The sequence below is a fragment of the Odocoileus virginianus genome, chromosome 32 (genome assembly GCF_023699985.2).
Source record: "Odocoileus virginianus isolate 20LAN1187 ecotype Illinois chromosome 32, Ovbor_1.2, whole genome shotgun sequence".
In the NCBI taxonomy this organism is placed as follows: domain Eukaryota; kingdom Metazoa; phylum Chordata; class Mammalia; order Artiodactyla; family Cervidae; genus Odocoileus; species Odocoileus virginianus.
The window spans coordinates 38515204-38533664 of NC_069705.1; the positions used below are offsets into that span (position 1 = coordinate 38515204).

General features: G+C 36.2%; 1 protein-coding gene across 1 annotated transcript in view; it reads left to right on the forward strand.

Moving 5' to 3' along the window:
• The window catches only part of CSMD1 (CUB and Sushi multiple domains 1), a 1985846-nt gene that overhangs the window by 599277 nt on the left and 1368108 nt on the right, over positions 1-18461 (forward strand). Inside the window, exon 3 of the mRNA XM_070460176.1 lies at positions 6530-6642. Coding sequence (XP_070316277.1) covers positions 6530-6642 — 113 coding nt within the window. The remainder of the gene's footprint in view (positions 1-6529; positions 6643-18461) is intronic.

The window sequence follows — 18461 nt, forward strand, 5'->3', positions numbered from 1 at the left end:
GGAGAACCATTGCTTGGTCGTATGATAATTGCATGTTTAATTTTTTAAGAAACTTGTCACACGGTTTTCCAAAATGACTCTGCCCACTAGTGATTTATGAGCAATGCATTTTCTTCACACTCAAGCCAACGTTTGATATTTTCACTATTTTTCATTTTAGACCTTGTGAATAGGTATGTAGTAATATTTCTTTGTTTTTTTAATTAACATTTCCCAAATGGCTAATGATTTTGAACATCTTTTCATGTGCTTATTGGCATCTGTATATTTTTTAGATGAAATGAAACTTTGTTTTTTGCCTGTTTTCTAATTAAATTATTTGCTGTTTTTCTATTGAGTCTTTTAAAGTGTTTTTTTAAAATATATTGTAGACAGTTGTCCTTGTCATATACATGGCTTGCCAATATTTTCTAGTAGTCTTTAGCATGTCTTTTCACTTCTTACCTGTGTCTTTCACAGAGTGAAAGTTTGTAATTTTTATGATGTCTGATAGATCACTTTTTCCTTTTATGGATTGTGCATCTGGTGTCCCCTCTAGGAACTTTGGCTAGTCTAAGACTGTGAAGGTTTCCCCCTGTTTTCTCCTAAAAGATGTGCACTTTCACATTTTACATTTATGTCTGTGATCAATATTGAGTTAATTATTCTATAGGACATCGGACTTCTGTAGGGTGTTATATAAAGTTTTTGCTTGTGGACTTCCAGTTGTTCAGACACCATTCATTGAAAGGCTTTCAATATTCCACTGAGTTTCCTTTTTAACTTTCAAAAATCATTTGGGCTTATTTACAGGAGTCTGAGTTCTCTTTTGATTCAGTGATGGATGAGTCTGCCCTCTGTCAACAGCAAGTGGTTTTGGTTACTGTAGCTACAAAGCAAGTCTTAAAAACCAGTGTACTGATTTATTCATTTTCAAAATTTCTCCTATTTTATTCTTTTTCAAAATTGTTTAAGCTGTTCCTTTTTTTCTCTGGCTTTCCATTTAAATTTTATATCTAAAAAAAATCTTGCTGGGATTATGATGAAAACTGTCTTAAACGTACATAAAATTTGGGGAGCGTTGACATCTTTTCAATACTGAGTCTTCCAATCTCTTAACATAATGTATTTCTCTATTTAAATTTTTATTCATTTCTTTCTTCAGCTTTATACAGTTTTCAGGACACAGTCTTGTACCTATTTTGTTACTTCTAAGTATTCTTCTGGCTGATTGTAAATAGCACTGTATCTTTAATTTTGGTGTCCACATGTTCAGTGCTAGCATGTATAAATAAAATTGAATTTTTTGTGTCTATTGTATATACTACACACTTGCTAACTTCAAGTATTAGCTCTAGGAGTTTTCTTATATATTCCTTGGCATAACATGTATAGATAATTGCACCATTTGCAAATAGATGGGATTTTATTTTTTTCCTTTCTGATCTGTATGCTTTTATTTCTTTTTCTTGGCTTATTATGCTGGCTAAGTCTTCTGGCACAGTTTTGAACAAAAGAGATGAAATCATACATAGCTTTCTGCCTGTTCTCAATCTAGGGGGGAGCATTCAATCTTCCCTCAATAAATATAATGATAGATATAGGTTCTTTTGTAGGTAATTACTGTCAAGTTGGAGAAGTTTTCAACCTCTGTTCATATTTTATTAAAAATTTTGTCATAATTTCATATTTAAATTAGTCAAATGTTTTTTCCTACATGGATTATTCCAATCCTGTGATTTTATTCTACCGCCTGTTACTATGGCAGATACATTGGTTGATTTTCAAACACTGAACTGAATATATATCCCATGAGTAAACCCTACTTGGTCTTGTTGAATAATTATTCATATATATTGCTCACTTTATTTTCTCTTATTTTGTTAAGGATTTTCACATCTGTATCTATGAGGGATTTTTTTTTTTTTTCTGTCCTTCCTTTGTCTATCATTGGGATCAGAGTATCTTAGCTTGGTCTGCTACAACAGAATGCCAATAGATTGGGTGGCTTAAACAACAACATTCACTTTCTTGCATTTCTAGAGGCTGGAAATCTATGTGAGGGTGAGGTATGGTCAAATTCTTGTGAAGACATTCCTCCTGACTTATAGATACCTGTCCTCTGGCTGTGTGCTCACATGGCCTTATCTTAGTGCCTGCATGTGGAGAAAGGAAAGGGAGAGGCTTTCTCTTTTGTTCTCTTCTTATAAGGCCACCAGTCCTGTTGGATTAGCATCCCATCCTTATGACTTCAGTTCAGTTCAGTCGCTCAGTCGTGTCTGAATCTTTGTGACCCCATGAACTGCAGCATGCCAGGCCTCCCAATCCATCACCAACTCTCGGAGCCCACCCAAACCCATGTCCATCGAATCGGTGATGCCATCCAACCATCTCATCCTCTGTCGTCCCCTTCTCCTCCTGCCCTCAATCTTTCCAAGCATCAAGGTCTTTTCCAATGAATCATCAGGTGGCCAAAGTATTGCAGTTTCAGCTTCAACATCAGTCCTTCCAATAAACTCCCAGGAATGATCTCCTTTAGGATGGACTGGTTGGATCTCCTTGCAGTCCAAGGGACTCTCAAGAGTCTTCTCCAACACCACAGTTCAAAAGCATCAATTCTTCTGTGCTCAGCTTTCTTCATAGTGCAAATCTCACAGCCATACATGACCACTGGAAAAACCGTAGCCTTGGCAAAGTAATGTCTCTGCTTTTTAATATGCTGTCTAGGTTGGTCATAACTTTCCTTGCAAGGAGTAAGCATCTTTTAATTTCATAACTTCAGTTGCCATCTGCGGTGATTTTGGAGCCCCCCCAAATAAAGTCTGACACTGTTTCCCCGTCTATTTGTTATGAAGTGATGGGACCAGATGGAATGATCTTAGTTTTCTGAATGTTGAGCTTTAAGCCAACTTTTTCACTCTCCTCTTTCACTTTCATCAAGAGGCTCTTCATTTCCTCTTCACTTTCTGCCATAAGGGTGGTGTCATCTGCATATCTGAGGTTATTGATATTTCTCCCAACAAACTTGATTGCAGCTTGTGCTTCCTCCAGCCCAGTGTTTCTCATGATGTACTCTGCATATGAGTTAAATAAACAGGGTGACAATATACATCCTTGACATACTGCTTTTCCTATTTAGAACCAGTCTGTATTCCACTTCCAGTTCTAACTGTTGATTCCTGACCTGCATACAGATTTCTCAAGAGGCAGGTCAGGTGGTCTGGTATTCCCATCTCTTTCAGAATTTTCCACAGTTTATTGTCATCCGCACAGTCAAAGGCTTTGTCATAGTCAATAAAGCAGAAATAGATGCTGTTCTGGAATTCTCTTGCTTTTTCAGTGATCCAGCAGATATTGGCAATTTGATCTCTGGTTCCTCTGCCTTTTCTAAAACCAGCTTGAACATCTGGAAGTTCATGGTTCACATATTGCTGAAACCTGTCTTGGAGAATTTTGAGCATTACTTTACTAGTGTGTGAGATGAGTGCAATTGTGCGGTAGTTTGAGCATTCTTTGGGATTGCCTTTCTTTGGGATTGGAATGAAACTCACCTTTTCCAGACCTGTGGCCACTGCTGAGTTTTCCAAATTTGCTGACATATTGAGTGCAGCACTTTCACAGCATCATCTTTGAGAATTTGAAATAGCTCAACTGGAATTCCATCATCTCCACTAGCTTTGTTTGTAGTGATGCTTCCTAAGGCCCACTTGACTTCACATTCCAGGATACCTGGCTCTAGGTGAGTGATCACACCATTGTGATTATCTAGGTCATGGAGATCTTTTTTGTACAGTTCTTCTGTGTATTCTTGCCACGTCTTCATAATATCTTTTGCTTCTGTTAGGTCCATACCATTTCTGTCCTTTATTGAGCCCATCTTTGCATGAAATGTTTCCTCGGTATCTCTAATTTTCTTGAAGAGATCACTAGTGTTTCCCATTCTATTGTTTTCCTCTATTTATTTGCATTGATGGCTGAAGAAGGCTTTCTTATCTCTCCTGGCTATTCTTTGGAAATCTGCATTCAAATGGGAATATCTTTCCTTTTCTCCTTTGCTTTTCACTTCTCTTCTTTTCACAGCTATTTGTAAGACCCCCTCAGACAGCCATTTTGCTCTTTTGCAGTTCTTTTTCTTGGGGATGGTCTTGATCCCTATCTCCTGTATAATGTCTTGAACCCCCATGTATAGTTCATCAGGCACTGTATCAGATCTAGTCCCTTAAATCTGTTCCTTGCTTCCACTGTATAATCATAAGGAATTTGATTTATATCATACCTGAATGGTGTAGTAGTTTTCTCCACTTTCTTCAATTAAGTTTGAATTTGGCAATAAGTTCATGACCTGAGCCACAGTCAGCTCCCGTCTTGTTTTTGCTACTGTGTAGAGCTTCTCCGTCTTTGGCTGCAAATCAGTCTGATTTCAGTGTTGACCATCTGGTGATGTCCATGTGCAGAGTCTTCTCTTGTGTTGTTGGAAGAGGGTGTTTGCTATGACCAGTGCCTTCTCTTGGCAAAACTCTATCAGCCTTTGCCCTGCTTCATTCTGTACTCCAAGGCCAAATTTGCCTGTTACTCCAGGTGTTTCCTGACTTCCTACTTTTTCATTCCAGTCCCCTGTAATGAAAAAGACATCTTTTTTGGGTATTAGTTCTAAAAAGTCTTGTAGGTCTTCATAGAACCATTCAACTTCAGCTTCTTCAGCATTACTGGTCAGGACATAGACTTGGATTATCATGATATTGAATGATTTCCTTGGAAATGAACAGAGATCATTCTGTCATTTTTGAGATTGCATCCAAGTACTGCCTTTTGGACTCTCTTGTTGACTATGATGGCTACTCCATTTCTTCTAAGGGATTCCTGCCCACAGTAGTAGATATAATGGTCATCTGAGTTAAAGTCACCCATTCCGGTCCATTTTAGTTAGAATCAGACATTGAATCTTAAGGCAGGTAAAATAATTCCTCTGTAAAAGCACCCAGGCCTAGACATTTCTTTTGAGGGAGTTTTAATAGTTACAGGGTTATTCACATTGATCTAGTTCATTGAGTAAGTTACAGTCCTGTATATGTTTAAAGAATGTAACCAGTTTCATTTTAGTTGTCAAATTTATGGCTATAGTTTTTATGGCATTTTTTTTTTTTAATGTGAGGTTTCGAGTAAAATCTGCTATTTTATTATTGATATTACATATCTGTGTCTTATCTAATCCTGCCCATTTTTTTGGAGCAGGGCAGGTCATTTGTGCTGCATTTTATTTTCTGTTAATTTCTGTTAATTTTGTTTATCTTTTCCAAGAGGAGGCTTTGTTTCGTTGTTTCTCTGTTTTCATTTCCACTGATTTTGGTGTTTTTAATTTTTTGCCTTCTCATGGCTTTTTTTTTTTTTTAAACTATCCCTTTTCTAAGCTCTTGAGATGGGCACTTGGATTACAAATATGAGAATTTCCCTCTTTTTTGTGTGTGCTTTTAGTGCCATTCCTTCCCATCTTAGCACTGCTGATTTTGCTATCTAGGATTTTGTATTCTCATTCAGTTTAATGTATTTTTAAAAATTACCTTGGCACTTCTTTGATCCAGGGATTGTTTGGAAGTGTTCTGTTTAGCAGCTGGCAATTGTCCTTTCATTTTTCTCTTATTAGATGTGGTTTGATTCTGTAACTACAGTGGTTGTACTCAAGCATTTAATAACATAGGCTTCCTGGCAAGACAGAATTTCTCCTACTAGGAATGAATGTTCAAGTTAGTTTTTTTTTTGAATCATAGGTTTGTGTTCAGACTGTACTAAACCATGCATCTGTAGAGAGACTGCTTAATTAGCAAGCTTTAGGTAAAATATAAACTGATGAAACATCTCTTTGGCCTTTTGAAAAGCTCTTCATTTGTAAAGTATTGTGCATATCATTATACTAGTTCCCTTCTTCAGAGTTCTTACATTATCATTGTTAAGATATCTAAATGTATCACAACTTAGTGATAGTTGAAACATATATCTTACAATCTAAAAAATCTCTCTTGAAAACAAAATATTAAAATCAATGCATTTGACCTCTGTTCAAGGCAATCATTGACTCTTATTCCTGATGCTGTGACTAGTATGTGTTTTGTTTTCAAGAGAAACTGATCTATTGTATGGAAATAGTAAAAGATAAGCATATTAATGATGAGATGTGACAATACACTGATCACTTAGAAAAATAAACTCAAAAGCACATGGAATGTTAATTTGTGTTGTAGGTATAAGGTTGAGTGCATTGTTTTAAGTTCCATGCATTATGTTTAGACAATGCCATATTGTACCTTTCCTTCAGGAAAGGATCTTTTCAAAAATTGTTTAAGTATGCAAGTTCTGGTACTGGGATGTACTTCATTTCCATGAACTGGCAACACCTGGTGTACGGATCATATAATTGTTCAAATAACAACAAATTATGTCAAATTATGTCAAATAAGTAGGCCATGGTGGAAAGAAGGATTGAGTGACTGCATCACATACGCTTCAATAACACGTTCATACTTTTTAACTGTATTCACGTCTTTTTGAAATTCAGGTTATCGGGATTTCAGCTGCCTTCCTCCATCGTCAGCAGCGGCTCCATCCTTACTCTCTGGTTCACGACAGACTTCGCCGTGAGTGCCCAGGGATTCAAAGCGCTGTATGAAGGTAAGATGCTTGCTATGCGCCACCTACTGTGCAGACGGCTTCACGCTGGACTGGAAGGTTGTTCACTCAAGCCAAAGTTGCTGCTTCAAAGGTGGTTTTAATGGTTCAAATGTTTGACTTCTGTGTTTTGATGCTGGGAGAATGCTATTTACTGTGATGGCTCAAATTTCTAGCACAACACGTGTGTTGACAATTTTCCTTTGTTGCTAGAGCTTTTTCATTGGAAGAATGGTTTTCTTTTGACACGTGGCATTGAAGTTTAGAGTATTTAGGATGCTAATTGGCAGTATTCCTTTTCTCCAATCTTAATGCAGACAAGCGTTCTTAAAATAATTGTTGGACAGTAGTAATATTCAGAGTTGGTGCCTAGGTAAAGTGAATTTTGGTGGTCAAATTTGAAACTTCGAATGAAGAAAGTGATTTCATTTGGTGCTTGCAAGTCATGGGGGGGGAGGTGTTTCTTTCTTTCTTTTTTTTTTTTTTGGTGTTTTCAGATTTTGTGCTGAGGTGACTTTAGGGTCTCACTGTCATTGTTGACTGCTTTGGGCAGAAATTTCAAGAAGATAAAGGAGATTTTCAACCTTTGATAGAGGGAATAGTATACATGATTGCAAAATATTCAATTTTAGGAAAGTGCACTACTAATATGTTAAGTATAAGTGCCAAGGTCTGTTTAATCTTGTTTCACATAGATATTTTAATTTTTCTCTCAAGTGTAATACAGATTCTTTTATTTTTAACATAAACTCTGAAGCCCATGAATTGAAAAGGGCTATGTAGGGTAGGGGAGAAGGCAATGGCACCCCACTCCAGTACTCTTGCCTGGAAAATCCCATGGACGGAGGAGCCTGGTAGGCTGCAGTCCATGGGGTTGCTAAGAGTCGGACACAACTGAGCAACTTCACTTTCACTTTCACGCATTGGAGAAGGAAATGGCAACCCACTCCAGTGGTCTTGCCTGGAGAATCCCAGGGACGGGGGAGCCTGGTGGGCTGCCGTCTATGGGGTCACGCAGAGTTGGACACGACTGAAGTGACTTAGCAGCAGCAGCATGTACGGTAGGGGTAGGCCCAATCCAGCGTTCACTTAGTGAGCCTTCCTGGATTAAGTCACCTCTGTGTGTGTTCCTCTTTGCAGTATTCCATACACTTTGGCAAAATTCATTCTTCTTAAAAAGATAAAATCTACACATGCTTTTTGCAACTGAACTTAGCTACTATGCAATTATCAGAAAATACAAGGTTAGAATGTCCTCTTTGCAAAGGAATATAAACAGAGCAATTCACCCTTTTATTTAAGTAAAGTCTTATGTGGAATGATGCTTAGAATTTTATACTAACTCTGACTCCAGTTCTTCCAGGTCACTGCTTTTATATATAAACGTGCATCCGTTGCCTGAAAGAGTAACTCATCTTTAAGCTCATTACTGATTACCTGGGGATCATTTAATCTTTGGAAGAGTAACAGGCTAGTTCAAGGTTAATAGGTGCTACTAGCTTTCCGATTTGCTTGTATCTACCACTTCCTGTATACCCCAGCTTCACATAATTTCTTTCTCACTTGACATTACAAAAGTGTTTCTGAAGCAATCTGTACTAGCTACTGTGAAACGGAACTTGTCCAGTCAGCACATATGGTATTTCAGAAGGTGGGTAATGCTTCAACATTTTAGAAACCTTGGCAGTTTTCTTTCCCTTTCTGACAAAGTTGATCCTTAATACCATGTTTTGGTGAATTTTATAAGATAAGTGTTGCAGAAACTCTACTAATGCTGAATGACTGCCAAATGAATAATTAAACTGAATCTTTCTGGGCTGTTCGTGGTGGTGTTTGTGGTTGTCATCATGGCATGGTGAAAAATGATTGGTGAGATTGGCTTTGTTGGGAAAATGTTTATGAGTTATCAACAAAATTGGAAAAATGATGAGTAAAACAGAGCCATGAGTTAAATGCATTTTTTAAAATGTTGTGTGAAGATGTTTGAAATTTTTGTTTTCAATAGTTGCATTACAATATAGTCTGATATTTACAAGTAAATACAACTCATTATTTTGAAAGCAAAGCATTAAAATAAAAGTGCTTTGTTAGCAAAATAAAAATCATAAAATATGGAATATCTTTATTTGTAAAATATTTTTTATTAGCTTACAGATCAACTGATAAAATAAATTTGTGTTATCTGGTGAAATAAAGTTAATTGCAGTCTAAATAGAAGATTAAAGATGAGAATTTTTGCAGAAGAGACTAAAACTTTGTAAATATCAGCTGATTTATCAGTATCATTTCATACAGGAAATTTATACACAGCTATAACTTACCAATGTAATGGTGATGGGAAAAAGTGATATTTATATTGAGAACAGGGTATAAAATATTCAGATACACCTATTCAGATATAATATTAAGCATAACCAATGAGTCAGAAAATTATCTAAAGTTGTTTTGGAACTAGAACATCAAATCCCACTGGTTTTTATACTGACAACACTGTCTTCCAAGTAATTAATAAAAACCAAATAATACAATAAAATGTCTATGTCTTATCCAAGACCTCTAGGGAAATTTTGAATTAAAAATTTAATGCTAAATCAGCTTCAATTTTTTCTCTAGTTCTTAAATTATTACCAATTTTTCCAATTAAAGTAAGTATTTATTTAGTATTACCAGATTAATGTTTAATTTTTTATTTATATTTATCTGTTGAATTGGGAGAAAATCTTCCAAACTTAAAAAAAAATATCTGTCTACACAAGATAGGCTTAGTAATAGACTTAACCTGGACTTAATCTGGGCACTGGACTTTGTAGTTTGCTGACAGTACTATGCAATAAGTATTATTTACATAAATTGTTATTCATACATGGAGATATTAAGCTACCTAAGGAGTATGGAAACAGTAAATTAAATTATTCTAATTAGTGTGTTCAGTCATTGAATTTAACCTTGAAAATTAAATGGAGATATTTATACATGTCTCACTAGCATTATTGACCTTTTAGGTAGTGGGTAAGTTCATAGATTGTTGATGAAATCAACATATTTTAACCCATTAAGTACAGAATAATAAAATTGAAGCTACTACTTTAACAGGGTATTTTATAAAGTTATATTTCCTAGTTCTGTCACTGAACATTATTCTTCATGGCCAATCAAAGAATTTGCATGATTTTATTTGGTAAATTTATAAAAAATACATTGGGATTACACATAATTTACAGTGAGATGAATTACTATCAGTATTCCTATGCTTGTCCAATATTGAAGCCTTTGGTATATAAATAACATTCATTTTTTTCTACCTTCCAAGTTTTTTTCATCAAGATCTCAGTTACTGAAATAAATTATTTGTATCATTACATTTATTTATGACTTAAGAAAAAAATCTTCCAGGAGGTCAGAAACTTTACATGGCATGTCAAGACATGACAGATATCATGTCATGACAAATGTGTGACAAGACAGTCATGAGACTTAAGAACAAAGAGAACAAATCCATTTAGTGACATGTGACAATCTAGAATTGTGCTCCAAAGAACCTGTCACTCTGATGATTTTATTTGTTTCACTTTTTAAAAGGCAAGTCTTCTCTGTTCTAATATTTTGTCTTACTAGTGACAAAGTGAACTAAATATTGGAAACACTAGTGAATGTATGATGAAAATACTTTCACTCCCAGTTTTTGGTTCTTTAATTTATTTTTAAGTGACACTTCTCTCATTAATGCACATCCTGAATATCATTTCAGATGTTTCATGAATTACTTGGTAATTTTTCGTACATTAACTTCCAATAATTTTAGTATTGGTTATATTTAAAAATTTTATTTTTTTAATACTAATTATTTACTATGATTTAGATTGACTTTTAAGATATTTTTGCAGGTAAAATAAGTTTCTTTGACATTGTATTTTTATACTCTAGTATTTGTGTAAAAAGAATTTCTATATATTATACAAGCTGCATTTGAATAGAAAGCCCTAATTCTGTGATTCAAATTGAGTCCAATGTATACTCACTAAAATTAATACTTTTCTTCTGTAGAACATTTCTTGATAGTGTAGGGCAATTCTATTGATTGGAAACCAAATTGCCCAAGGCTTTATCCATGGGATGACTCATTTTTGTTTTTTTTTTAAATAAATTGGAACAGAAATTTTATGCACATTTTACCACAGGAATTACTTTGCTGTAATTGTCTGAGGTAAAAGGAAAGTTAAATTGGATTCCTGTCTAAGGCAAACCTGATAGAAGTGGTAAGAATCTATTTTCTTAAAAGATTTATTTAAAAATCTGGCTTACATGGTAGTTAAAAAGGGGAAAAAAAAATAACCACAATTGTACACAGTCAAATATTTTGTCTATAAAATACTAATTTTATACATTCAGCATTTATCTCACCTTCCCATGGTGCCATATTTGAATGTATTGGCCTTAAATGTTGTGCTTGAAATCTATAAGAATCTGACAGTTTAAATATCTTTCTAGAAAAAATACCACCAGCAGAGTGAGGAAGAATTTGACATTACTAAATGGCAAAGATTGGTTTGTATCATGAAACTGTATTGCATACAAACTAGCACATTAGATGGAGTGGAAAAAACAGTTGCCAAAAAACATGCTTAAAGAAACTCTCTTGGGTTATAAAATTATATTCTAGAGAAATTCTGCTCTTTCAATTTTTTTTTGTCTTAAAATTATTCATTCTGTTGATTGTGACATTATGTCCACACTAAGGTATATGTTTCACTATGGATAGATAGTAAATAAGTGAATGATAGATAGGTAGATAGATGAAAGGGATAGATAGAAAATCCATAGTTAAGACAGATGATAGGTAGGTAGATACATAATAAATAGGCAGACAGGTGGATGAACAGATGGATGAATAGATGCACCTAAAATGGTATAAATTCTTATATACGTTTTCTTATTAAATCTTCAAGATTCCTATATGCACAGCAAAATTACCTAATATTACTGGACAGAGAAAATGAAGTAGTGATGTATAGTAACTTAGTTTGTCAAGACCTTATAGCTACTAAATAGTGAAGGGGGGAAATTAAACACCAATCTGCCTATTTCCAGATGTTGTCATTCTTAACCATGTACTATGCTTTCTCTCATATAATATTTGTTTACATGTATGAAAATATACACATAAAGATATGCATGTATCCACATATGTGTATACAGAAAACCACACTTTTACGTATATATACATATGTGTATATATGAATACACACACTATATATGCATGGAGCATATATGTATATCCTTATGTAAATGGACACAGATTTACTCACTCATTCTCTGTCATTTATTTATTATGCTTTTATTGAGTATCTACCAGAGACTCAATACTGAGCTAAATGTTAGGAATACAAAGATGATGATGAGACTGGTTCTTTTTCTGAAGGAGTAGTAGGCAAAAATGACAAAATTCAATAGGGCAGAGAGTGCAGTTGGTTCCAATAACTAGCTATGGTGTTTGACATGATTGGACAGGAGGGAAGGCCAGTGTACCTGGGGACAGGTAGAGATCATGATGAAGTTAATACTTGAGCTATACCACCAAGTGTTTAAAGAGCGCAAGTGCTAAATGCCGACTTTGTATCAGTCATTGAGTACACGTTCTCCAAGGAAGGTGGGTCACTGTGGGGTGGGGGGTCTTTCTGAGTGAGGAAGAATTATGGGCAAAAGTGTGGACGAGAACTTACCATCTGTAAGAACTGTGGGACGCTCCCTGGTTTGTACTCAGGGCTCCTGGTAGGCCTGGAGTGTGGTCCCTCGGGCTGGCAGTAGTCAGGGGGATCAGGTTAGTGTTGTACCAGCCCTGGGATAGAACTCTTCCTCTGTGAGATCCTCAGAAAGGCTGAATTCATCTCACTGGACAGGTAAACAGACGGAAGGACTTTCATTTGCATATGCTTCCATTTTGCAATTTCATCACATTTTAGCTTTTAAATCATGACTGAAGTGCCTGAAATGTGTATAGATGGAAGTGGGATAATGTGGATTAAGTGAATCCTGAATCTTGCAGCAGCTTCCCCCCCGAGTTGTTAGAGGGGCGCCTGTTATGTCCTCTCTTGTGGTCATTTTTGTTTGCATCCTTGAGGGCAGTGGGGGCTCCAAGGAGTGATTTCAATACTTGACATGTGACTCTAAGTAAATATTTAAAAATATTGTTTGATAAAAATTCTTCACTCAGCCCTACCTTAATTTCATCCCGTAGTTCAGATTTCTTACCCTCAAAACCTAAAATAATTGATAATAAGTGTCACAGTTAACTGATTGAAATTTGATTTTCTCTTTGGTTAACACATCTTCTTATCTAGAAGTTTCTAAAACACACAAACACAGACACCTTCCAAAAAATAAACACTCAAATGGTTTAAAGACAAACCGTTTTGATGACCCACTACATATACAAGCATTTCTTCTTTAAAAAATAATGGACTCCATACAGGCCATTCAGTTAAACCTGTGAAAACTTAAATGGATTGATTTCATTTATTATGGATTTATTTGGGGGAAGAAAATGGGCTTGGTGTTCATAAACTACTTAGATTTTCGCCAGGGAAATGTGAATCTTGGCCACAGTGCAGACCTTTCATTCTGGCCTCACTAAGTGATTAACTCCGTGGTGGGCGGGGCTTCTCACTGAGAGTGTTTCTTGTTCCCTGAATGCATTTGGCATTTCCCTCTGACACATCCCTCAAGTAGAATTTTCTTTCCTTTAACATCCATGGATCTGGATTTAGAAAGAACAGCTAGATTATTACCCTTCAAGCTCAAAGCTTTATTTAGGATGTCAGCGCTGATTTATTTCTCCCTTGAAGTGATTATCCAAACTCAACCTGAATTAAAGCGTGGAACGTGAATGACCCTCCTGGCAGGAGAGAAGCATTTCCAATTGAAGAAAGTGAAGGTGGAAGAACCGCAGTTAGCTGTCCATTAGCCAATGCTTTACCATTACTTTGGATTTATAACAATTACTGAGGCTAAAACGAAGGGGAAACGTCTGGAATTACTTTCCTCTTGACTATTAGGTTCTCTAGGCTATTGAGCCCCGCTGAGGACATAGCTTCCCGAGGACACACTTCCCCTGGTGGTGGAGAGCTAAGTGGTCAGTCCTCACATCAGTCCTTCCCAAGGCTTAGACGCCAGAGCCTCATCCCCTCTTTTGTTCTTGATTTGCAGGGTGTGCAGGTGGCTCAGATGGTAAAGCGCCTGCCTACAATGTGGGACACCCAGGTTCGATTCCTGGGTCGGGAAGATCCCCTGGAGAAGGAAATGGCAACCCACTCCAGTACTCTTGCCTGGAAAATGCCATGGACGGAGGAACCTGGCGGGCTACAGTCCATGGGGGCGCACAGAGTCAGACACGACTGAGCGACTTCACTTTCTTTCCTTTCTCTCAGCAGTAGGCACACTAGGACAACTCTTGAAAGGTTCTGAAATGGCACTTGAAATTAATTATTCCTGTTAATGACATGAACACTAACATCTCCAAAAAGTGCAAAGATAGAAGTAGTGACTTTCCAAAAGTTCAATTAAGTCAATCAGATGTTGGGTCAGAGCAGGAAGATCTGAATGGATGCACAGTTTTGTAGGTATATGTGTTTTTTCCACAAAAAAAACATTTCATCGACTTCACCAAGGTCTCGGTTGTTTCCTAGCTAACATAAAAGTCATAAAGGTTGATAATATTAGCTCTGTTACCCCGAGGCATCAGGTGTTCCTTAACCTGATTTCTGCTGCTTATCTTATCTCTTACTTCTCTTGTTTTGATTCTGATACCAGGCTACAGTTGGGCTTCATAGATGGGCATTGAGTTCTGGGGTGGACTAGGGCTGGCCTGTCAGTGTGGATGGTCTAGTTCCTGTGAACTGTAGTCTATTAATTTGGCATTTTGATTTTATATGTTCTGTGAACTTAATATGTTTTCCCTTGAGAGATGAATTTATCTCTGTGTAATACAAAATCCAGTTTCTCAGATCACCAGCCCAAGTTGGGTGCATGAGACAAGTGCTCGGGCCTGGTGCACTGGGAAGACCCAGAGGGATGGGGTGGAGAGGGAGGTGGGAGGGGGGATCGGGATGGGGAACACATGTAAATCCATGGCTAATTCATTTCAATGTATGACAAAAACCACTGCAATGATGTAAAGTAATTAGCCTCCAACTAATAAAAAAAAAAAAATCCAGTTTCTGATTCAGTAAGAGTGGATAGCAGTGACCCACCAAGATCATAAATTCTACTGTAGGACCTATTTAGTGATACTAAGTCAGTTGTTTTCCCTGGTGAGACACCAGTACACACACACACACTATACACAGTCACACTCTTTATATCATCATGTACAATTTCTCTTCAGACATCATCCTAAGAAATCATTTTCCTTAAAGTATTCAGTACTGTTCAAATAGTTTTAGTCATATGTGTATTGACCTAAGGGGACATCCATGATACAAGAAAGTGGGAAAAATACAGTATAATCAGATTTTGTTGGAAATAATTTTTAAATGTATATGTATGTATGTATGCACACATATGTGTGTATGTGTATCCATCATCCATATATTTGTGTAGCATACACCCCTATGAGTACCCAGAAAAGTACCGGAGGATACCTGAACTGTTAATAAACATGTATGTGGGAGTGATTGAAATGCTTAAGAAGATGGAGAGCTTGGTTTTTCTCTATATTATTGAGTTATGTAGCTTGTTGCAATGTGTATTTAAAAAAATCAAGTAATGAACATTGTAAAGAGAAAAAATGTAGATTATGCTAGAAATGGATATTCTTAAATGAATCTCTGGCTCTTACATGGAAATAGAATAAAAAGTGGGGCCAGGTAATTTTAAGTCGTTCAGTATCATTTTCAAATGGCTGAGTTCATGGGTTCTAAGGCCATTACTGGCACAGAAATAGTGGTCTGTCTAAAAGGGACTTAATAAAAGGTAAATTAATTCCATAGAAAAGATATCCTCAACATTGTTGTTCAATAACAAAGGAAGGATTGGTCAATACTTCACCTCCCACAGTGTAATTGTACTTGTGTTTCTTAAGATTTGTCTTCATGATGATAATTCAGATTTTACCCTTTACCCTTTACCAGGTTTTACCCATCTCCCAAGACTTTTCTTTTTTTTTTCCCTGTGGATCCTTTGCAATGATATCTTGTGTCATAGACAAGTTGCTCCAAGTTAACATGCATATGTGTTTGGCAATAAGTAATCTCAGATAATGTGGGAGAAAAGTGATCATTATTTAGATGAGATAAAGCACGTTCAGGGTGGTTTGGCTGCAGTAAATAATCATTATTTAAAATGAAGCTTACAAGCAAAAATAATGAGATTGGATTTTTTTTTTCTTAAAATTCTCTTTTTTTGGCTATCATTGGTCCTTAATGAGCTACTCAATATGCTAGAAATTAGATGACCTTTCTATTTAAACACCCTCAGGTCTTGGAGTCCTACCATTCTGCTACTAGAAATGGGAAGGGTTGGCAAAATTAATTTCTTAAATGTTTACGTATGGGTGGTGCAAAAATTCTGAGTGTGGGTTTAAGCCAGTTTCCCAATCACTGATTATGACCATTGGATAAATTACTTAAGCACTTACTGTATCAGTTCCCTCACTTGTAAAATTGAAAAGTTCCAACCTCAGAATTGTTATAAGATATAGAGAAGATGAGGTCTTTATACCACATAGCTCTGTCCTTGGTATACAACACTTCTAATTTATTCTTCTGGTTCTGCAATACTTGCATAGAGAATGACCTCAGTAAGTGTAGTGGGTGGTTATTTCTTCTAAATTCTTCAGTGCTTATGACTGTCTCATTTTGTGCTCATTTCCCCTTGTGCTTTCTTATTCTTGGGGCACTTTTGTCTACCTCTATCCCAACTTCTCTGTGCATTGTGTCTCTTCAGCTTAAAAAAAAAAATAGTCAAAGATTAAAAAAAAAATAGAATCTTTCAAGTGAAAGTGCAAAAACCAGATTCATCCCTGGTGTAGTGGTGAGTGGTTCTTTCTGCTTTTAGGACTAGCTGGCAAGTAATACATTGTGTAACTTCAATTTTTTTTCTTAACTCAGGCACTTTTGCTCTTGTTGTGTGGTTGGTTTGTTTAGTCTTTAGTCTACAGTGAGAAGAATATGTTAATATAAAGAGGTCCCTGAGGAAAGGTAAAGTTACATTTTTACTCTAGCTTCTGGTTATAGAAGGTGTTTAGGTGGCTCAGACAGTAAAGCATCTGCCTACAATGCAGGAGACCTGGGTTCGATCCCTGAGTCAGGAAGATCCCCTGGAGAAGGAAATGGCAACCCACTCCAGTATTCTTGCCTGGAAAATTCCATAAACAGAGGAGCCTGGTGGGCTACAGCCCATGGGGTCACAAAGAGTCGGACACGACTGAGTGACTTCACTTTCTTTTCTTTCTTTCTGGTTATAGGAGGAGATGACTAAGAATGAGATTTATTTGAACTATAAAAAGAAAAGCACACAACCATCCATGGGCTGAAATAAAAAAAGATTCAAGAATACTAGAAGTGCACATTATAAATTAGGACAAAAATACATTACAATTTGATAAATCAAAATTAGTTTTAGGGAAGGAGACCTGCCTCTGCTCTTCAGGTCCTTTTGTGAGAGAAATGGAAATTATATGAACTATAGTCAGCCTGTAGCCCTGTACAAAAGTTAAGCTTTAAGCAAGTGCTTCACTCTCTGATACACAGTGGAATTAATGCCAAATATCTGCTCAAATGACAGAAATATTTGTTTAGCTGCAGAGTTTTCAACTCAGTCTACAGGAGATTCAGAGTTCATTTCCAACTTTGCACTTACCATGTAACTTTGTTATTGTTTCTGAGACTCTTCTAGCAAAGGTTAGTGGGTCACTGAATATCAAATATCTGTAGTGCAAAGTCTAAGCACATTTTTCAAAAATGTGTTAATTTAAAAAATCTCCAAACTTATTGGCAACTTCTTCCTCTTTTTAAAGTTGTTTTCTTTAAGTGTAGGCAGAAATTGTAATTTTCTGTTTGGCCAAAAAGTCCAGTTGACTAATGTTTGGCCAACTGAATATAATCTCTTCTGAATCATATGTATGATATTGACCTGTATAGGATTCATATTCTGAGGTGCAACTTGTCTGTGACTCAAGATATTATTGCAAAATATCAACAAAAAAGAGAAGAGTCTTGGGAGATGAGTGAGTAATAAGGGTAAAACTTGAATTATCATCATGAAGACAAATCAATCATGGATTTATTGTTAGTTTCAACAAATTAAGCCATAGATTTTATTCAACAACTTGAAAGGGCATCATATAAAATTATACTATGTGTTTGTGCATGTTCTATAATCAGTCATTTCTTACTATTTTAATTGTTTATTTCACTCCTTTGTGCAACTGGACATGGAACAACAGACTGGTTCCAAATTGGGAAAGGAGTACGTTAAGGCTGTATATTGTTACTCTGATTATTTAACTGGTATGCAGAGTACATCATGCGAAATGCCAGGCTGGATGAAGCACAAGCTGGAATCAAGCTTGCCAGGAGAAATATCAGTAACCTCAGATATGCAGATGACAACACTGTTATGGCAGAAAGTGAAGAGGAACTAACGTGCTTCTTGATGAAAGCGAAAGAGGAAACTGAAAAAAAAATTGGCTAAAACTCAGCATTCAGAAAACTAAGATCATGGCATCTGGTCCCATCACTTCATGGCAAATAGATGAGGAAACAATGGAAACAGTGACGGACTTAGATTTTTTGGACTGAAAAATCACTGCAGATGGTGATTACAGC